The sequence below is a fragment of the Oxyura jamaicensis genome, chromosome 2, assembly GCF_011077185.1.
Source record: "Oxyura jamaicensis isolate SHBP4307 breed ruddy duck chromosome 2, BPBGC_Ojam_1.0, whole genome shotgun sequence".
NCBI classification, from domain to species: domain Eukaryota; kingdom Metazoa; phylum Chordata; class Aves; order Anseriformes; family Anatidae; genus Oxyura; species Oxyura jamaicensis.
The window spans coordinates 47173216-47196826 of record NC_048894.1 but is presented as its reverse complement, the minus strand read 5'-3'; the positions used below and the strand labels follow the sequence as shown (position 1 = coordinate 47196826).

General features: G+C 35.8%; 1 protein-coding gene across 4 annotated transcripts in view; it reads right to left on the bottom strand.

Annotated features, from left to right (window-relative positions):
* Positions 1-23611, bottom strand: part of SLC9A3 (solute carrier family 9 member A3) — a 50255-nt gene that overhangs the window by 11079 nt on the left and 15565 nt on the right. For all 4 annotated transcript variants that reach the window (XM_035319277.1, XM_035319280.1, XM_035319278.1 and 1 more), the window contains exons 2-10: positions 19268-19570; positions 14239-14399; positions 9836-9914; positions 8793-8970; positions 7717-7937; positions 5534-5736; positions 4653-4742; positions 2702-2772; positions 111-240 (exon numbers count right to left, since the gene is read on the bottom strand). In XM_035319277.1, the coding sequence (XP_035175168.1) occupies positions 111-240; positions 2702-2772; positions 4653-4742; positions 5534-5736; positions 7717-7937; positions 8793-8970; positions 9836-9914; positions 14239-14399; positions 19268-19570 (1436 nt within the window). The remainder of the gene's footprint in view (positions 1-110; positions 241-2701; positions 2773-4652; positions 4743-5533; positions 5737-7716; positions 7938-8792; positions 8971-9835; positions 9915-14238; positions 14400-19267; positions 19571-23611) is intronic.

The window sequence follows — 23611 nt, the reverse complement described above, 5'->3', positions numbered from 1 at the left end:
GAAAGGAAAGGAAAGGAAAGGAAAGGAAAGGAAAGGAAAGGAAAGGAAAGGAAAGGAAAGGAAAGGAAAGGAAAGGAAAGGAAAGGAAGCTACAATGTGAGAAAAAGTACCTCAGCCACATAGCTAATCGCATCCTTCAAGTTGAGTTCATGGAAAACATTAAGGATCCGGTCTCTTGATTTTTGAGCAGACCTTCTCATCAGTACTTTACTGAGGAATTTCCTATCAAAATTGGACCACCTAATAATTTAAACAAACCATGTTAATGGCAACAAGCAATTTTAGAATCACAACATTTTTAGTTTAGCATAAATTATTATATATTTTTTAATGAGCTAAGCACTTTTAGCAAATACTGAGCATAGCAAGTGAGGGATTTTGTTTTGAAGGTTTTGAAATAGCAGCTAAAGAAAGTTAAGGAAAAGCCTGTTACAGAGTTATGCCGCTGTCACAAAACATTTAATAGGTTTACTTACCCAATTATAGTACAGCAGCAACAGTGCTATGGTTACAGTGTCCCATTTCAGAGTCACTAGGACATTTTTTACTCAGGGAGATCATGTTAAATTATTTTCTTCTTCTGATTATTTACTTCTATAGTTAATAGCTTCATTCTAAAAGTTTAAGTTTATTTCCTCCTTTGGAAAGGAATCTGCTTTTCCCCAACTGTATTGTAGGACAACCAGCCTAGAAAGGCAGCTCATAGCAGCGCCTTTCCCAAAGCACTGGCGGAGGGCCTTATTCATGCCATTTGGTAGTCTGGGGGATAAAAGTAATGTGTATTTTCTGTGATATAGTCTTCCAAGATTGTCTGATAGTATGGCATCTGCCATTTCATATTTGGGATCTAGAAAATTAAAGCTGTTTTTGAGATTCTCTTCAACCTTCCTTGAGATTTTTTCTAATGTGTGTGAGGCAACTTTGGAGACCAACCACTTTTCAAAGTGATCCTGTCCGTCTTGCCCAATGGCAATTTTGAGATTATATTTTTTTTTATTCTCATAGTTAAAATATCTTTGTTGAACATTATGTTCACAGAACTGATAATTATTTATCAGAAGATCTGAAAATCAGTATCTACATCAGGCTATCACATCAGTGAAAATGCAGTGGATTGTCACTTCTTTGAGGAAGAGTATTTTCATGTACATGTAGTCCAATAGAAGACTTAACATGGTCACATTCAAAATAGATTACCACACACTCAACTGAGAGCTACTCTTCCTCATTACTTAAAGCAAATTACTTTCTACTATATAAGAATTCAAACACTAATCTGCCACTTTATTAATATTTAGCCCCATCTTCAAGACGGTAAGTTGTTCAAACCTGAAGATGCATTCCCCTGCATTGTAATCTTCTGAAATTAATTCCCAAAAACTAAGCTGAAGATTAAAATTATCAAAAGAAAGAGGATGTTCTATTTGGAATGTATAATAAGAATTTTCCACTGCATAAATGAATACAGATCAGAATAAATATGTATTATCTCACATGAGTAAATGTAGGTATTATGGTGGGATAAATCAAATGATGAGTTTCTTGGCTTGCCTCAAACTGTTGGACTATCCAAGCCTTCTCACTTTGTATGAGCATAAACTTGTATATACACATACATAGTCTACTTCAGAATTAAACTAGACGAAAAAAAGGAAAAAAAAAAAAAAAAAAAAAGAAATGAAGGCAACTCTCCCTGTAACTGGGTACAGAAAGGTGAGCAATTCTGCTTGAGCTCACAAATAGCTAAATGCAATCTAGCTCCCAACTAGAAGCTGTATACCACTATACCTGCATGAGTATAGTGCTAAACCGAAGCTATCAGCTTCTCAATAAGACATAGAGGAGAGCTCTGCAGAAGGCTAACACAACTGCATGCCTTCTGGACTGGAACTAATCAGAACTGATATTGACTCAGTTCAGGACATTAGTGAGTCAGAACTGAGTGTCTGTACCTATGAAATAACCTAAATCCAGGGAGACAGTAACAGCCTGACCCTTATAATGCTGTTAAAGATATCCAGATTTAATGAACTTTTTTTCACATTAATTCATCTATTTTAGGGAAGCCTGCCATCACATTGGTAACATTTCACATGTAGTTTAAAGAAAATGGCATCTGTATCTTTTATCTGAGTAAGTTTGCTTCCCTGTAGATGGATAAACAGAGGAGAATGGAAAAGATCAATAATTTTCATTATTGGTTTCAAACTAGTAGGCTTAAATGAATCATATGAATCAATTTCAAGGGCTCTCTGCAACCCCTTTTAGAGGTATTGAACCCATCCTTAGTAGAAATAGAAAAAAGAACTAGCACAATAGTATTTGAGTTTATTACTGTTTCCCCACACAGAAAATGCTCATGAAATGGGGTATTCACAGAGAAAAAAAAAAAAAAAAAAACAACATTGTTTTAGATTAAATTCTATACAAATAGCCAGTTCTCAAACCTTGAGAGAATCTCATCAGATGTTAACTGAGAGTCCTTTGCATACACCTAATCTGAACTTGTAGCAAAGAAAGAAAAGATTCCAGTTTTAGGGGATGAAAATAAAGTTTCTTATTAGCTGCTGTGTTTTCAATGTATAACCTTTTAAACTACACTTGACATGTTTGCTGTCCCTCAATCCACAGGCTTAAAAAGTCCTATTTTACAGAGATTTTCTAGCAGTATTTCAAACATTACAAGTTATTTACTGCTTACTTGTCTCTTAGATAATTATGTCCTATTTGTCCAGAGATGTCTTCTATAGCAGAAAGGATGTGATCAAAAGCCTAGAAAAATAAAAGTGGAATTCATATCACAAAAAAATTAAAGGCATAATGAGAAAAAATCTCAATATATGTCAGGTTAGAACAGGTGGCTATGCAGAATAATTTTATTGCTGCTAAGCAGATTTTTTTCCCTATTTAGAGAAATGCTAACTAGGCATACGGATGAAATGCTAAAAGGCATACGGATGCCTTTCTTCAAAGGCCCTGAGTTTTCTAATCAGATCTTTGCAAATTTACTAACTACTCTTAACTTCAAGGGTCTTAGTAAGAAGGTACTTCAGTTTCTACTTTATTAACATTGAATTTTAAGCCTCTTTATCAACTCATTTTACCATCTTCACTTCTGCCCTGTAAAGTAATGAGCTATTATTAGTCCTGATGATTGTCTGTTGAAAACTTTCTTTAGTGTTTCTTTTTAGACTTTTCAACATCTGTACTTCCGTGAGAGTAGGAGTAGGAGTCATTTTTTTTATATCCAGGGCAGAATCCTATACTGGATTTTTTTATCACATGGCTGATAGCAATCCTGAGGTTTATAACTTTTGATTCAAGTCAAGGCAGCTGCAGGTAGAATTTGATCTTTTTCTTTATACAGTTGTTAACATTTCACTCTGAATACTGGACTTACAACAAAATCTACAGCCCAATGGTTTTAGAGTGTGTGATATGGATTATTCCTGAATATACTACTAACTACTGTTTCAGAAGACATCTGACATGAAAGTGGTGAAAATGATATTACAAATTATGTGCCTCCCTCATATGCTCTGAGAATGGACAGTGCTCCCTCTCTCTAAAGGCTGCAACTTTTACAGCTCTAGAAGTGCTGTACCTCCTGAGACAATATGTGCTAGAACATGGTGGTGAATCAGTATATACAGCTATATACAGTGCTAGGATTAATGTTACTGTTCAGCCTATTCTACTTACAGAGATGTAGAGGTATATCCCATGAAAGCAGAAAAATTATATTCCTGGGGGTAGAATACTGACTGTCAAGTAAATATCAAAATTGTATTTCTGGATAAATACCCAGTCTGTAAACAGCTTTTCTGCTGGATAGCAAAAGTGTAACACAGTTATTCAGTAGTCTTTAAAATAATTCCTCAGAAACAAAACCTGTCCATTACTAAGTTATTGATTCCCTTTAGGTAACCTTCAGCTTGAAAACAGAAAAGATTAGAAGCTTATACAAGTGTTAACATACTACAAGTGTTAAAATGCTTAATAACAACATAGCTTTATAAATCTGAAGAGTTTATGAATCAAAGAAGATCATGCAAAATGTCTTATAGTCTTATGACCTTAAACCTATATTAGTATTGAAAATTTATGTTTTCATTTACTGAATATAATTTTATAATGCTGTGTGAAAGTGAACTGGAAGAGATCATGGGCTTATATTTCAAAATCTTTTCAAAGGTTAGAGAAATATAGGTACACATACCATTCAAATTGAACAAAAAATATTACCATTAACCTGGAATTATTTGTCATATGAACACTGCAAAGTCAGTTTTTTTCCATGAATACAGAGTATTTAAGACAAATAAACTTACTTCCACATGCTTTGCCCTAGCAAATGTCTTACTCTTTTAGAAAGACTGTTATTACATCTGTTTCCCCAGTGCTTTCAGCCCCAGAAGAGAACCTTCAGTTGAGTATTCCCGCACTGGACTTGATCTGAAGATACATTATAGCCTACATAAACATTTTTGAAAAAATTGAAGGATTTTCCTCTTCAAATTTCAATATAATTGCCTCTTCCTTTTCAAAACCAATTTTTCTTTAATATATATATATATATGTATTTTTTTTTTCTCTTAAGGCATTCTGTAAGAATTCAAAGGACACCACAACATTGTTTACAAGGATCTTACCCTGCCATGAAGTTTCTCATTTAGTTTTGGCTCTCTGTGTTCAGTTTTCTTCACTTTCAGCCACTGTACCAAAGGTTTGATTGTCAATCCCTGGGCAATGAAAATGATAATACTTAGGAATTGACTTAGACTCAAGCTGTACAGTGTTAAAGAGAAACAGTTTTGTACATGTATATGGCTTTTCTCTTACATCCCCGTTTGATCCCTTTCCCATTCAGAGGTAAAATAATGAAGTATCTTCATCTCATGTTACATTGAAAAGACAACAGCAGTCAAAAAAACATATCTTCCATATAGAAAAATACAGTAGTGGAAAGCTGTAAAAATTTCATATACTAATGAATGTGGTGTTTTCTGCACGTGTCAGTAGTTTGTGATCACAATTAATTTTTTAATAAATTTGAGAAGACTTCCAAGCATCACGGAGTGACACATCTCCTTTTAAGTTCATGTTTTTTTTTCATCCAGAAATTACTATTTTGTCTGAATGCTTTCTTACTCCACTGTTTACTTTTATGTTTTAAAACAAGGATTAAGGCTCCAGTAGATCAACTTAATGAATGTATTCACCAGTAAAAAGGACTGTTCCCTATAGTTATTCACATGAGGTGAAGGATGCTTAATCAGATATTAACTTGAGCACTATTAATACCAATCAGCCAAGACTGAACATTTTTTAGCACAGAGAAAATTGTCTTTTGTCTCTTGTGGTACTGTATGAAAACATAAAATAGGATCTTTGTTACTAAAATTACAAAGTCAATTATGCTTCCAGTTCAGTGAAACAATATGCAACCTTCAGCTAGGAACTGTTCTAACCATTCAGTACTTTTGATAGACTCCTTTTCCTTGCAAAAAGCATGCTTAGGAATTTGAATTACCTGGAAAATAACAGTAAAAAACACAACAATGATAGTTGTGCTGACAAACAGGTTTTTTTCTTTCACTATATCCACATTCAGAAGTGCAACCAGAGCAAAAGCAACTGCTCCACGTAGTCCACCATAAGACATCACCACCTGGTCTATTATCTCCAGCTGGACCATTCGGTAGTGGTTAAGAATCCATGTCTGTATAACTACACCTACAAAAAACAAATGCCAGCGTGTCTAGAAATACTCTTATGAAATGTCAGTATCTCAACAATGTGTAACAGAACCAATACCAGCAATATGATTTTGTAACAAATTTTCTACACCCTCGACATCTCCCTCTCCATTACAACACTGACGAGAGGGCTGGGTCCACTCGGTACCTTCCCCTTCACATTTAGCCAAAGGAGTTAGATGAATCTTCTTCTTTGATCCAGCAACCCTTCTGAGAATGCTGTCCATTGGTATGAGGCAAGAATTTTTGTTCCTCTGGAACAGGCACTGAAAGTGAAATTCTGCTATGTGCCATCCTTTGAAATTAACATTTGAGAAGAAATACAATTTCTATTACTGTAGTAAATGATATACACAGGGTATTTTAACAAAACAAGAAATGTGTTGAAAAACCATTGATTTAGGGACAAGATGTGGTACTGTTTACAAATCATACCAAAAATTGCCTTATGCAGGGTTGTATTTATATGCTCACATTGTCTTCAGGACTTCAGGTGAGATGCTGCCTACTGTAGGAGACCTAAAGCTCTAGAAATCACAATGTCTCCCAGAGCTCCCACCATACAGAAGGAAAGCTACTTCACCAGTCCTGAGAGTGGTACAGCATGTGCATTGCACTACAGCAGGCTAGGTCTGCTAGCCAGAGCAAAAGAAATCCTTCTGTTTTTAGAGAACTTTGAGGTTGTAAGGCCTGTGGTGAAGGGGACCTTCAAAATTAATTCATGTCACCAATCTGACTCCTCTGAGGGCATGAGAGTTGTAATTATGTAAGGCCCAATATCATCAGGTCTTTAGTAACTTATCAATCTCTAAGCTTAATTACTTTCATGGATACATATTGTCATTGCTGAATATTAACTGTTTAATTAGCGCTCACACTTATTACAGGATTCTTAACCACTAATTCTAGAAATACAACAAATAACAAATTTAAGAAAGTGAAAATTTGTTTAAGCACCCTACACATATCTGCAGCTACTGAGTGGTGGCTAATTTAACAACGGTTACAAGTTATTTAGAAAGGAGGCCATGTGGCTAAGCCTTTCTTCAGCCCAGGAGTCTGTAATCAGAATATGAATATGAGTCTAGGAAGCCTGTCAACTAGATAGATGCTTCAGCTTTTATTTAAGTCAGGTATTCAAGATAAACAGCCAAACTAACCTGTTTTTTTTTTTTTTTTTTTTTTTTTTTTCCTAGGTGTAAGTACATATACAAAATACAGAGTGATGTAAATAATAAAAAATCATTCTCTAGAAGTACTGAATTCTATCCCTCTTTGGCTGTTTTAAGCTCTTTGCTATTACACAAGACAGTGATTAAATTATAAAACTACATAGACAAATCATCACTGGTATTTTTAAATGTTTGCAAGCATTTCAAATATAAACCCAGTACATTGACAGGGGGTAATCCCTACATGCCACAGTCTTATTTACTCAGCTTTTCACCAGTCACTGGGAATTATTCTTAAGCCAAAGAACCTTATGTGTAATTGTATATGGTCTTACATCACTGTGTGTCTCAAACCTGAAGTCAACCATAAAACTAGCTTAAGACAATCTCTTTATTTCCAAATTGAAGGAGCTGAAGAAAAGAGATGGCTGACAGGACACAAGTTTTTTTTGATAGGCTGTAAGTTATAGAACAAAGTCCATTTCATTGGGAGATTTTGCCAATCCTATGTGCTGCATCAATAAAAGTTAGCCATTATGTGATTAATGTTAACCACTGGGCTAGTCATGTCCTCACAAAAGTGAAATCCTACTATTTCCAACATATGATGTATATGATTGTTCTACAAAATCTACCTTCCTAACTTGACAAGAACCATAATTCATCTGAAATGAATGGAATGTTTTAAAAAGTATCAACCTAGAATTCAAAACACTTTTTTTTTTTTTCAAAAGAATATATATCAACAACTTAATGCAAGTCAAAGAAGAAGATCATCCCCTTACCAATGACTCTATATACAGAGATGAATACCAGAGTCAACAGTATAAAAGCTGTATTCCATGTCCAGATAGCTGGATCTACAGCTGAAATTCCTAGGAACATGAAGATAACAGTTTCTGCTCCACTGGCCAACATTTTCATGGTATACCTTACAGTTGTAGAAGATTGTTCAGATATGTTAGCCTTGACATATTTCTGACAGCAAATGCCACAGAAAGTTATCCTGGAGGGGGAAGAGAGGGGAACAAAAAAAAAAAAAAAAAAAGAAAAAAGAAAAGAAAAGAAAAAACAATTGTTCAGAAAATACTTGTAACTTTTAATATTATTTCTATCTAGTCTGTCACACAGTGATAAAAACTCACCGTTAATTTCTATGAAAAAAGAAAAATACACTTGGATGCTATTCTACTGTCTAATCTGGTTAAAAAGCACATCTCAAACATTCATCCTGAGGTGACCCCCAAAAGTCTGAAGACAGCATTTAATTAGATCATAAAAGACCTCAGTTTCTTCTGTTTTTCAGGATACGATGCTGTTTTACATGCAAAAGTTTAATTCTTGTTTACATTAGCTAGAAGCTTAAACTGTTTGCAGTAGGAATTTCAAATATTGAATATACTCACTGGAACATCTACAATGACACAGAGGTACTCAAGCTAAAACAAAGTTTAGGCAGACCTAAAGAGAACAGTCCAGAAAGTGAAAGCAGCAGATAATATCTGTCATAGAATGCCTTAGAAAAGTATTGTTTTACATACAAATCATGGAGAATGGACAACTGTTAATTATGGAAATATTATTAACAACAAAGAGGAAAGAATCAAATAAGTATTTTGACAAAGATATTATCATGTTGCACAGCAAATACTGGAAAATTTGCATTCCTTTTTGAAGATGAATAATGATGGTATTTGCAAATTATAATCTACTGAAGTGTGAAGATAGTAATATTCAGCATAAACTTGGTAAATGTCACTTTCTGTAGCCACCCTATATAATTTTGGTCTTCCTTTTAGTGTTTACAGAAAATATATTCCCTTCTCAGCCCCTTCACAGACAACAATAAAAAGGGACTTACGCAAGGATAGCAGAAAGAGAAAGCATCTCTGCTGTGAGGTAGGACAGGTAGGAAATAATAAACACGAATCCAGGTTCAATGATTCTAACATGCTTGGTGAAGCGGCTGACCAATGAGAGCAGGAATGCAAACAAAATGCCAACCAGTGTCCCACCCAGGCTCACCACAAAGAATGACGCTGAAATACAAAAAAGAAAAAATAAAAAATAAAAAAAAAGTTTTGAACTAGTTCTTCTTCTATTGTAAGGCCAGCAAATCAGAAAATTTTGGAGGACACTTCAAAAATAATTTCTAAAATGCAACAAAATGAATTCTTTTGAGCACTTGGTAGGGGAACAGAGCACTCTCAGCATCCTGTAGAAAAAAAAAATATATTTATTTATTTATTTATTATTTTCTGTTCAGCATCATCATTTTAGGCTTATTCAAAGCCCACAGAATTTCTTTGAACAATTCTTTTCCCACTGTTCCATAAACAAATGTTTTTCAAAAAGCATGTTATGGATTATGCCAAAGTCTCTGTTAGCACATTGATTCATAAGATAATGTAGTAGCTTATCATGCTTAGAACTGGAAAGAGTAACAAAAATTTTATGCAGATAACATTGCTTGACAGCTACTGACAAACATTAATTGATGTTAATCACTATGATGAGGAGTAAGAAAGCATATACGCAAGATCAGCTTTCATAGAATGAAGAAAAGTTGTGGGCTGGAACTAAGGACATGTTATAAAATTCAAAGAAAATATGAATAGCTCTCAAGTCTGGTGGTCTTAACAGCTGAACTCCACATCTGTTAATTCTCTTCAGAAGAAAACATATCTGACTGAGTTTCACAAATGTTCAGGAATGTTCACTTATTTATTTTCTGAAAACATTCTTACAGATTCATCTTCTTCATATATGCCACAGGAACGTGGCAATGCAAGTGACAAGGCTAAGTGCTGAAAAAAAAAACAGTTTATGATAGCATAATAATATTTGGCTTAAAAGTCTGCATATGTACATCAGTGATATGATACCAAATTCAATTCTACCCACCTATGCCTTTGACACATTCAATCCCCGTCACATTCTCTGGTCCTAGTTCAACAAATTTTTCAAACACATTGTACAGCACCTGAAAAGAAAAGTAGATTGACTTAGTATTTGTTCCTGAATTAAGCCTATTAAAAACATCTCATTAGGGGCCCCAACATTATGAATTCTAAAATTATGAAGACTGAGGGAAATTTTGTGTAAAGAGATTTTGCAGATTTTTTTAATTTTGCAAAATGGAAAAGATGCAGGGGAACAGAAAGAAAGAAAAATCCCAACACAACAAAATCCTTTCCATTTCTTATTTAAATACAATTTTTATATTTTAGAAGCATTGTTACATCTATGTGCCTGTGGGTTTTCTAAGTCACTTCTCATTCTAAAATTCAAGCGTTTGGCAGAATATTTTCTTTTTGTCTGCATAAGATAAATAAGATAGTGAGATTATAACAATCATAGAATCATAGAATCATAGAATTGTTAAGGTTGGAAAAGACCTTCAAGATTATCTGGTCAAACCATCACCCTACCACCAATATTATGTCCACCAAACTGTGACCCTAAGTACCACCTCCAACCTATCCTTAAAAACCCCCAGTGATAGTGATTCCACCACTTCCCTGGGCAATCCGTTCCATTGTCTAACTACTCTTCCTGAGAAGACATTTCTCCTAATTTCCAACCTAAGCCCTCCAGCACAACTTTAGCCCATTCCCTCTATTGCTAGTTATCTGCGAGAAGAAGATGACCCCCAGATCCCCACACCTTCCTTTCAGGTAGTTGTAGAGAGCAATAAGGTCTCTCCTGAGCCTTCTGTTCTCCAGACTAAACAATCCCTCAGCTGCTCCTCACAGGACTTTTGTTCCAGGCCCTTCAACCAGCTTTGTAGCCATTCTCTGGGCATGTTCCAGGGCCTCAATGTCCTTCTTGTAGTGAGGGGCCCAAAGCTGAACACAGTACTTGAGGTGCAGCCTTATCAGAGCAGAGTACAGGGGAATGATCACCTCCCTAGGCCTACTGGCTGCACTATTCCTGATCCAACCCAGGATGCTGTTGGTCTTCTTGGCCACCTGGGCACACTGCTTGCTCATGTTCAGCCAAGCATTAGCCAACACCCCCCGATTCCTCTTCCTCTGCACAGCTTTCTAGTCACTTTGCCCCAAGCCTGTAGCATTGCATGGAGTTGTTGTGACCAAAGTGCAGGACCCGGCACTTGGTTTTGTTGAAATTCATCCTACTGGCCTCTGCTCATTGACCCATCCTGTCCTGGTCCTTCTGCAGAGCCTTCCTAGCATTCAGCAGATTGACACTTCCCCCCAACTTGGTGTTGTCTGCAAACTTACCGAAGGTACACTCAATTCCCTCATCCAAATCATCAATAAAGATATTAAAGAAGATGGGCCCTAACACTGACCCCTGGGGAACACCACTTGTGACCAGTTGCCAGATGAATTTCACACCATTCACCACCACTCTCTGGGCCCAACCATCCAGTCAGTTTTTAACCCAGCAAAGAGTGTGCATGTCCGAGCCATGGGCTGCCAGCTTTTCCAGAAGAATACTGTGGAAGACCATGTCAAAGGCCTTGCTGAAGTCTAGGCAGACTATGTCAACGGCCTTTACCTCATCCACCAGGCAGGTCACCTGGTCGTAAAAGGCAATGAGGTTGGTCAGGCAGGACTTGTGTTTCATGAACCCATGCTGGCTGGGCCTGATCCCCCAGTTGTTCCCAATATGCTGTGTGATTGCACACAAGATGACCTGTTCTGTCACCTTTCCTGGCACCGAGGTCAGGCTGACAGGCCTGTAGTTCCCCACATCCTCCTTATGACTCTTCCTATAGATTGGTGTCATATTAGCAAGTCTCCAGTCATCTGGCACCTCTCTGGTTGACCATGACCACTGATAGATGATGGAAAGAGGTTCGCCAAGCACATCCTCCAGAACCCTCATCACCCTCGGGTGGATCCCATCTGGCTCCATGAACTTGTGACAGTCCAGGTGGAGCAGCAGGTCTCTCGATGTTTCCACCTGAACTGTGGGGTTTTTTTCTGCTCCCTGTCCCAGACTTCCAGGTTGGGATGCTGAGTACCCCAAGGATAACTGGTCTGACTAGTAAAGGCAGATGTAAAGAAGGCATTGAGAATCTCAGCCTTTTCCTTACTCTCAGTAGTCAGTTCCCTGCTGCATCCAGTCTCCAAAGGATGGAGACTCTCCTTGGCCTTTCTCTTACTGTTAAGATATCTGTAAAAACATTTTTTGTTAACTTTTACCACAGTGGTCAGGTTGAGCTCACGGTGGACTTTAGCCTTTCTGTTTTTTTTCTCTGCATATGCTAGCAAGCTCCTTGTACTCTTCTCAAGTTGTCTGTCCTTTCTTCCATAGGAGGTAAACCCTTTTTTTCTCCTGGAGTCTTAGCAAAAGTTCCCTGTTCAGCCATGCTGCTCTTCTTCCCCATCGGCTCATCTTACAGCAATGGGGACAGCCTCCTCCTGCACCTTGAAGACTCCCATCTTGAGGAGTGTCCAAACTGCTTGGACCCCTCTGCACTTCAGAAGTGACTTCCAAGAGACCATCCCTGCAAGTGTCCTGAACAGTTCAAAGTCTGCCCTTGGGAAGTCCAGGGCAGCAGTTAACAAGATAATAAGATGTTAATAAGATACTGGATTGAAGTCGGTTTAACATAAAAGAAATATGTTGAACATAAAAGAGAATAAACTATAATAATTCTACTAAAGCTTTTCAAAAATTGGTAGTGCTGCAAGTAAAGAAGTCATCCATTCCCTGCTTTGAAGAAGTTTGTATGAGCATCATTCCTGACAGGTGCTTGTCTATCTTATTCTTAAAGACCGTCGGTGATGGAGAACTTTCTATGGCTTTCTCAGCTTTTGTTGTTGCAGCTAAACTCATTAATTCTCACCATATTTACCATTTCTTTCACATTTATGCATACTTTCTTCTTCTGTGACAACTGTCTATAACATATTTAAGTTTAAAAAATGCCACACGATCATTTTTTTCCATCCTCCAATATTCCCTTATTCAATGTAAACAACGCTAATTGTTTCAAACTTGCTCATAGGCTATGCTTTCTCTTGTTCTTGCTTACTGTTCTCTTCTAAAATCTTTTCAACAAGCAATCAAACTTTTTTAAAATAAATTATAAAGTTACTGTTTTTATTCATTTCACAGTAGCAAAAACTCATTTCCTTCTGAAAACAAATGATGTCGATGTATCAGTTCATCAAGAACTGATATTTGTTTCTATTTAATATTTGTTTCTGGAAATACCTGCAAAGCACTAATGACATTGATATCTAAAGGCAATTATTTTTTTTCTGGAGGCCCCAAATGACATTTTCAAACTCAGTGTCATTGTAAGTCTGCTGCCAGTGATGTTGCAGTGTCTGGGATGCAAAAAATTAAGTCACTGAGACTGGTGGACATATCATATCCTCCTCTGGAGATACACAGGAGAGAGGATAGGAGATGAAGCAAGAAGAGAACTGAAGGTGTATAACAACTCAATTTCACAGCAGCTTTCTGCCATCAGACTTACTGGTCCTCTGTCCACTAGGATTGTAATACAGAACCGGCAGCTATTTTATTCTGAGAAAAAATTTACAAGAAAAGTTATTTCGATTAAAATAAAAACATGAGTAGAAAATTGGGATTGTTTTAAGTCTATTTTTCTTTTCTCTCTAAATGGAAAAACAAAAAAAAACCAAACAAACCAAAAAAAATTAAAAAAAAAAAAAACAAACAGAAGCTAACATGTTACCAAAACAAAACAAACCTGAAACTTTTTTAAATGTCTCACCATTTCCCCCCCAAACTGTGTCTTTGTTATTAATCTCTTTGATAAACACCTGACTGGAGTAAAAGAGAAGCAACAGGCACAAGCACTTCTCCCAAATCTGTATCCAGGGTATGCATATGATTAAAGACATAACGAAAATAGGCAAAAGACTATTTATATTTTTAAAAAATCCTGAGAGATAATTTTGGTAAATCATGAAAGTTATACTTAAAATAGGAAAGGAAAACAACAACAACAACAAACAAACAAACAAATATATATACCTGAAATCTTGTTTTAAATGTTATTGTCCCCATCTAACCCAGGAATGTGACTTAGAGGCTCCAAATGTTCTTATTATGAAGAACATTATGAAGGAATATTCTTATTATGTGGCTTACAGGCTCCAAATAGCTTTCATGTTTGAATATAAAATCTTTGCAATATCATGTTTGTAAGCAAAACAGAGAACACCATGAATTAGGTTAGACTAGCCCATGAGTAGGTATGCACTTCAGAGAAGAGAAAAAAACTACCACCACCACCAACAACAACAACAAAAATACTGTAGAGTTAGGATGATGCTGGGATATATTAATTTACTTACCACAGTTACAGCATCGTTCAGAAGAGATTCTCCAAAAACAATGATGAATAGAACTTCATTGACATGGACTTCTTCAAACACTGCCAGAACTGCTACAGGATCCACAGCTGCAATTAAGCTGCCAAACAGGAGGAAGTCCATCAGTCCACTATCCAGGTGGCCTTCAAAAACAAAGTAAGCAAAGTATAAGCAGAGTCAGTTCTTCATTATCGGTAGTAATGAAGTAATGACAGACTGTTATATTACACATAATGCAAAATCCTTGAAAATACTAAGTCACTAACTGGGCAGCATGGCATATATGCTACTTAACATGTTCGTCATGGTGTTAACCTTGTGTTCCACAAGATTTGTTGGATCCAGAATTGTCTCATCCAGCTCAGAGTTGATTCTGGATCCAATACAGCCCTATTCTTATGGCAAGGCACCTGAAATAAGTGTTTCCAGATCTACACTGATGTTGTATTTATGTGCCATATTTTTAATCTAACTTAAGTAAATTATCTTAGAATAACTGAGAACTGACAAGGTGTCTAGAAAAATATACTAGTATTCCTGAAGTAAATGTTCCAAAATACTTCATGCCACTTCAGGCCAAATCTTATTCTTGCTCACTAAGTGACTGCTACACTAATAAATACACTCAGTGCAGTTAAGCAGCACTTCTGGCTTCCTTAGTCAAATATACATGTATTGACAGCTGCAGTTGAACCAGATTTTCCCAAATTATGATCCATGAGGCCATTATTAAATTGTCTGCAAGTGGACCATAGAAACAGATGAATATCTAAAATGTATAATCTCAATATGTTTGTATTGTAGCCTATGAGAAATTTCAAATGGTGTTTTTTGGCAATGATTTCAAAGGTTTTGGAACTACAAGGATCTGGTGACAAAGGAACACAGTATTTATTATTATTTTTTATCTTTAGTTATTAAGGTTAATTTGGTCAGCTATGGAAACAGGAAATATATGCAAAAAGAATGAGACATGCATCACTATCACTTTAAAAGTAACAAAAAAGGGAAAGCCACAAAGATGGCTTTACACAACTGCCTGAAGGTATTGCAAAATTTACTGTCTTCATGCAATCAAAAGTGAGATCTCAGCCCTTTTTATCTGAGGAACAGATTTCTTCAAGGGTAGAGAACAGGAAAAAATCTTCTGTGTTCATTAGTAGATGGAGGGGGAAACAAGGTTCACTAAGAGGTGATGAAGTCCAAAATTATATGAGGAAGAATAAAAAAGGAATATGTTCAGATTTCATTCATGTGAACACAGTGTAGAGGCCCACACCTAAAGTTAATAGACAGTGGTATCAGGCATAATTTATAAAGTTTGGGGAGAAATTGATCTGATTAAATTATTTGGAAGAATGAGTCAGACAATGAAGAACCTGTAGCCCTAGACAAAAGATTAGAATTGCCTGTGAAGTATTTCCAGAACAACATGGCCACTCCCCTAGTAAGAACTCTTACAAGATAATTTTTCAGAATGTTTAATCTTTAGAAAGTAATTGGAGGAGAAACTTGATTCCAAATATTTTTGTTACTAAATATATAAGCGTATTTACTCAAGAGAAGGACATGGGAAGCCAGAGATAGGACTAGAGAACACCCTGGGGTACACAATAGTGGACAATAATCTGGGAGAGCTGCAGAAAAACATATTCTCCCAGTGACCTTGGTAAGGCCCTGAAAAGTTTGCACAGACATATAACTACTTAATATTTTCAAAAACAGAGATAGTCTTGTTCACATTTGGAAATATGGGGCTGCGAATGAGGACTGAATCTTTCCATGTTTTTGTGTGTGAGAGGGTAGTTGAAGCAGTGAGATGAAATCTGTGCCAAAATTTCTGAGAACAGCCTTGAACCTAAACCTAAATAAGGATTCCATCAAGCATTGTCCTTTTCTGCCATGCTTAAGGAAGGACAAGCCCAATGACTATAACTATCAGGTATCAGGGTACAATAGAACATAAGCTTTTAAAATAAATTGGCTCACTGAGATTGCTTATCTTTTTTATATGTTACCAATTATAATCATTGGTACATTCTTTGAAGAGCTGCAAAGCTAGAAAGCAAATATTTATGGAGAAGTTGGGACACATCTGTAACTCCTACAAAACAGTGTCAAGAAGCATGGGGTTGCTAAATGAGACTTGTAGTTAGACTAATAATAAAAGTTATCTACAAGTGATACATGGCCATTTCTTCCTCCAGCTCACTGGAGTCTGGAGTAACTAGCTGCCAACAGTGACACCTGAGCAAGGTAAGTTTGCTGTGCCCAATTTAAGACTCCCACACATACTCAACACAATTGCTGTGATGACCTAGATTGTACAGGGAAAAAAGAATTCTAAGCATTAGACTCAACCACAATTATTCCAGTTCTATAGTAGCGCTGCATGTGTTAGTTTTACAGCAGATAGAGTAAGTGCAATCAACCATAAGCTTTAGTATTAGATTCTTCTTTGTATCCTGTGAAAGCAGACTAGTATGACTGTTTATTAATAGTTAAGGTGTTGGACATTTTACTTCACTTCTAAGGAAAAATTTCTTTGTTATCACCCTCTCTATTTCTCTTCTGTAAATTAGTGTCTGTAAGGAGGTTGAATGCAAACTAAGATCTGTTTTTATATTAGTTTATGTAAGAAATCTATGTAATTTAATTTGGACTAACCACTCTCATATTGATGGTCAGTATTAAGTAAAAGATTATACGCCAATTCATGGTAAAGTTGAAAGTATTTTTTTTCAGTACCTCTTAGTCTATAGTGGTTACACATTCCAACATATTAAATATATTACTTTTAATGTTATTCACTCCAGTTATAGGAGAAGTGGCATAGAAACAAAAATATTTCTTAGAAAATCAAACAGAGTCTACTATGAACTCTCCTAAAAAATGAGTAACTCGGCATTCCCCTATCTTCATCAAACAAGTAAAAACAGCAAGGCTTTTCACAAAGTGTGGTGCTCAGATCTTGCTGACATCTTGGAGGTCAACACAACACTTTTAGTGGATTATTAAGCTTGTGTCATGGAGATATTTTGAAGACCTACTTATTTTTGACAGAGAATGACACAGTTTAAATTAGGGACAGGATTTTTTATAACAGAAATTAGAAATCTAGTAGGTTATAGTGTGCCTTGTTGGTAAGACATGTAGTGATAGTATATCAATTAACACATCATACAGAGGTCAGTGTTTTTCCTTTCATGACTTTTACCAACTTTTCTTTTTTTAAAAGTAATTATCATTCATTCTATTTTACATAAAAGGATGTTAATAAAAATATATTGGTGGTATTTTTTAATTGTTACATGAATCTGCCAAAACAGAAGCAGCTTTGATGTTTAAAGAAAGAAATCCTTGTCAAATGTTTTGCAATATCAAGCACTACTATGTGGAAAATTATGCCAGCATTTAATACTGTACCCTTTGTTTAATGTTGATGTTTATGTTTATTATATATATATGTATTATATATATATACATATTATATTTACATAAAATGTCTTTTCCATTTCCCATTGTCATTTTTACCATTCCTCCAAACCTGTATTTAACAATAAATGTAAAATTGTGGGTGCAAAATATTGCGCCTACAGGCTGAAAATGCCTAAAAACAGCTTACCTAGATGTCAAGAGGGTCTGCAGTCACCTTTGATTCTTCTAAAGAAAATTTATTAATTATAAAACGTGACTCATCTCGAAGTAAGGTAAATATCTAAAATGTATTGTAACTCTGTCATAGATGTTGATATAAAATCTAGGGTTAAATAAGAGGAATCCCACATGACCACATTTGTGGTCTAGTTCTTCCAGACAGAGATTTTTCAAATAAGGACAAGATATCCCAATTGTACGCTCAAAGACACCAGCCCCAAATTTTGCTCCCTGTTCTTGATGCTAGGGACAGTTTTTCAGGCTGGAAAGTGGGGCAAAACTCTATCTTCTTCTATATCAATCCAATAATATCTCTGTTCTTCATGAATGAATGTTCTCTGCAACATCTGCAACCTCAAAAAATTTAAGGCCCTTAGTCATTTTTACACAACTGTGGTTAGAGAGTAGCCCCATGACTGGTCTGTTGAGCCTGTCATGTAATAAATCACACACCTGGACATGTTGGGGCCACTCTCTCAGTCTAGGAACTAAGAACTGGTTACCAAGAACAAATGAGCAAAGTGCACAGGCACGGGAGCCCTATATTTATGCTGCTCCCAGCAACACTCAGCTATACCCTGTAAGTACTTTCTGGAGCTCACTGACCTAAGAGCATTTTGTCTTGGAAGGGTTCTTGAGCTTCTTCAGTTCAGAAACTAAAAAACAAACAAACCATAAATAGGATGCTTATTTCAAAACACATGCAAACCACATACGTTTATTATTGCTGTTTGAAGTGGCAATACATAGTTTATGCGCATGTCACATCTGCTGAAGAGAATAAGAATTGCTCTTCTGTGCCTCTTCTAGCCTCTCCATATCCTTATATTCTGTAGTAGAGTACAATTGAGACAAAATGTACCTTACATCTTGCATGCATCTTACTTGGTTCTGTAAGTCTTTGTTCCTAGCCTCAGAATAGCAAATAGAGATGTCATGCATACATACACACTTAGCAACCATTGCTTCCTTAATATTAGATCTGAATGATGAAAGACATTTCAATTTCACAGTAACTTTGAAGGTTTCTACCACAGCAGAAAGAAACAAGCCCTTCAGAGTATATTTTTGTCCAGACACCCATTAGCAGGATGAATCCTGAGCTTGATCCTGAGACTGTATGCTGACATTCAGAGCAGGGAAATGCAAGAGAGACAGGTTCAAGTCCCTTCAGTGATTGCTTCAGAGAAAAGATCTCAGATCATCATGAAATTTGGTAAAAAACATTACAAATTTCTCCAGTTATAATCATATTTTTCTGCTAAAAAGAGTTGTTAAGTTGCAAGGTATCAACCTATTCTGACAGCTGGCATCCATTAATATTCACAGTTGTACCTTAACATATCAGACTTACCCATTATTCCTGTCTGATAGACACCGTAGAGAGATAAACCAGTTGTGGCAGCATTCCAGACTGTCCCAATGACAGCATACAAAAGGATGGAACCAAGATTTCCAAAGAACAACCTATTTGGCATAAAATATCCAGCATCCAGAACAATGGGGGGCAGCAGATAGAAGAAAAATACATCAGGTGTAAGTTTAAAGGAGGCAATGTGGTCTGCTGCCCACACAATGCCACCAAGGACGAGACCAAGAACAATCAGCAGAGCACTCTCCGGAACCACCCGAGTGACTTTGTGGGACAAATGGAAAACTGCAATAAAAAAGGAAAACAGTGTGTCAGAACTGGAAAGAAGAAACAATTTGCATGAACAACTGTTGCTAGCTGATAATTTTGATTTCACACAAACTACCTGCTTTCATTGCTATTAGAACCCCAAAGCATGCACGTAGTACATGGGATACAGACAGTGTCAGAATTCATATTCTCTAGAATTCTCACCTTTACTATGAAGAACCAGTTTCTCTCAGTGTGTGCTGAGAAGCTAACTAGATTTTGCTTATAACACTGTCTCCTCCTAGAAGCTGTATTTTCCCATGAATCAGCTACATCTATTCTCACATCCTTCTGGGCTCTCTTTAACACCAATCAGCTGATGATCTGTACAAGATTTGAGTATTATCAGCAGTAAATTCTTCTTCTGCTCTGTTAGTTGAGGAATGCAGGCTGTAGAAAGGGAAGTTATTGCATGAAACAGGGTTCTAGTATAGGCAAATATGAAGGAAAAAAAATAATAAAATGAAGATAAGTGCCTTCTCCTCTTTACATTTGGCCCAAGCAGATTCTGACCATTAGACCATGCTTATTTTATAGTAAATGTCTAGCTAACTCTGCAGGCAGGTAGTATTCAGTCATATTAGCAGAATCATAGTGTATCTAAGCTAGAAACATGTAAAAGAAAAATACCACAATTAATTCAATTCAATGAAATAGCTTAAGACCAGGGTGCAACTAGAATTTAAATCATATTTACATTGATTTTTCTTTACTGGCTATGTGCATAAATTATATTCAATAGACTGTGCAAAGTTTGCTTTGATTCTACTGTTCTGAAAAAAAATCACAAACATCAGGAAGGATAACATGCAGTGCTGCTCATGTAAACTACTCTGTAAAGGACTTAGAGGTGAAATTAAGCCTATTTTTACTGCTGTTAAAACTGAAAAGTACATGAATATCTTTTAGTGAGGCAAGCAAAAGAGCAAAGAAACAAAGAAAATTTGCATACAGTCCATGGCGTAAAAGAAATATCAATCTACAGGACAGTCTTCTGATTTTAAAATTTATAATTTAGGATTAAACTACATTAGTCAAGGCACAGTATTTAATGAAAAAAAAATTAAACATATGCCTTTAATTCAGTATGTGCTAAACCTGATTTGAAAATGGGTTGGACTGACTAACATGTAAACTGTGTTTAAATTCAAGCTGAACATCTCTGAAGCAGAAGCTTTCTACAAAGAAACAATTGCATAGTATAAACTTCCTGGGAAAAAAAAAAAAAAAAAAAGTAAAAAAAAAAAATTCCTGACACTTCCTTTGAGATCCATTAAAAGAAAAGGCTACGATTTACTGTCTTGATCCAGTTTCTTTTCATAGAATCACAGAATCATTAAAGTTGGAAAAGACCTTCAAATCATCTGTTCCAACCATCACCCTACTACCAATGTCACCATACTTTAAGAAGTAAGTTTATTTTTACCACCTGTTAAGAATGCAGTAACTTAAATTAAATCCTGCAGTAGAATTTATGATGACATTCAGTGAACTACCTGTTGCTTTCTAAGGTAGTCTGAGGTTGCTTTGGAGGAAGTGATTCAACAGAATAACCTTTTTCTTATTCACCAAATGAAATGACTGGTTTCTAAATTAGAAAGGAGTGGTTAAATAAGAAGAATTAAAAATATAAGAATAATTTAAAAAACAAAAACAAAAACAAAAACATACAATTCACGCTTAGTCATTAAGTCATAAGTCACTTAATTTTAGTAGACCCACTAACAATTTTTTTTAAGTAGTTTCTTCTCATATTTCTTTCAAAATTATCTCTAACAGACCTGTTCTTTTCCTGAATACTCTATTTTTTTTTATCAAGAGAAACATTTCAATGACTTGATTCTAGAATTTTTGGCATTGTTTCCAGATGGAATGAATGACTGAAGATAGATTTACCACCTTCTGAAAATGTAGTGCTGTAAAAATAAAAAGCTGAAACTACCTGTTTAATATACTGTTAAATTTCTGGATTTATATGGCTGCTCCAACACTACCTCAGCTTCATTAGTATAAAGTCAAGGCCTTGAAAACATTGTGAAAAAGATTTCTGATAGTAACAGTGTCCCAGCCAATCACAAAACCTACTGCATGTGAACACTATAATATAATATAATTCTGAAAAATCAAGAACTTATTTATAATAATATTAGTAACTCTCTGCTTAAATGTTTGTTTTAATACATCTTCAAATAAAATCTAAGGAATCACAGAAGAACTTAGATTATAAGTAGAATTTAAGCCTATGTTTTCAGCCTCATGCTTTCAGAAGTTCCCATGAAAGTGTAGAAATCAATTTGCAATCACGTCAGCATGTTACCACTAATACTGACAGGTGCCTGGTCTTACAGCTATGCTTTTGCCAGTGGCTCAAATATGCACTGCTATTGTGCTATTAGTCTATTTTTCAGTTTTGAATTTTTATTTTCACTTAGATCAGATTATCATACGAGATCAAGCCACCGGTGCCTCTAATTTGAGATCCAAGACTTGATTCTCTGTAACTTGTGAGAACCCCTACCATTGACCGAAGTAAGAGCAAACTGCTGCAACTTTTTTGTAATTGTTCTTTACATTTACTTTACAGCAATGCAGTCAATAGTATCTCCAAGGCAGTAAATGATGTTCCTGCAACAGAATCATATAGAAGCTCCATAAGGTATGAAGAAATCCCACAAAGGAATATTCTGCCTAAAGGGAAATCTTTCTTCTAAACATCTTCCAGCAGTTGGACTCTGCCTAGCAAAAAATACAAAAAAAAAAAAAAAAAAAAAAAAATATTACCTTATCTACCTATTCATATTTTCCTTAGCTTTATGAAGTGAGAATTCTTTTTAAAAACTGTCTAGCTCCACCCTTCCTGCAGCTTTTTCAGTATTGTCTTCTGCAGATACAAGTTACAAAATAAAATTAAAGTAATAATAATAATAATAAAATAATGTCAGAAATCTGAAATTTATTCCAATAGCACACATGGAATAATCTGCTTTGCTTTGCCTGTATAATTTCATAAAGTACAACCAAATACCAGTTAGTGAACTGATCAAGACTCTAGAAAGTCCTGGTCCATCCTTACTATGTATGGACTCCTTGACTAGGGAACGGGCACACTGTCTAAAATATAATCTGGAGCATATATTTTTGAGAAGAGCCTGTTTTGTCACCCCTAAAAATCATTCATCCCTGGTAACTCTCTTGCTTATGTAGCATGCACAGAGGATCTAGGAATTTTAATTATGACCATAAGAACTAAAAGAGCTATTTGATCATGTAGGCAGGCCTTCAATACATTACATTTGAAGATCCTTATTTCAGAGACTTTTGCTCCACTTAAGCCTATGCAAAGGCATAGCAGCATCCCTCAGCTCCTAATTAGAGACTTTGATTTCTAGCAGAATATTCACAGCAATTTTATATCCATTTGCCTTTGTGACAGTTATATCAATTTTATTATATAGCTTTTTTTTTTCCCTGATGTTAAGTTCTTCTTTTCTTATTATATATATACAGAGCTAAACATATTCTCTTTCTGTTGCTTGTCTTTGTCTGTTAAATTAAGCCACTTATTTTTAGTCTCCACTTCAGCTCTCTCTCTTTCAATATGAGTTCACCTCTGTGGACTCCGAATCATCAGAAATATAGACTGCATTGTGTGTAGTCACCATAGGAGCAGGTTCAACAGCATTAATAATTTGCTATCACAGGTATAGTCAGCTATATCCCAGATTCATTATCACATTGGTGACTCACAGTCATCCTATGTTCATCACTTCATACACATATGTACCCCTCTCCTCCTCATTCACAACCTCATGTAGAAATCCTTGTCATTAGTCACTGAGTAAAACTGCCCTTGGCATTACTGTATTTTATTCACTTTTCCTTTTCTAAAGATTATATATTTTTTCTAGTTCAGTAATGAGATCTGCATTAGATGATGCCTAAGAAAACATGTCATTAGAAGCGTTTAGCAGGACACTTCACCTCTTTGTGCAGTGGTAATAAAACATAAAGAAGAGA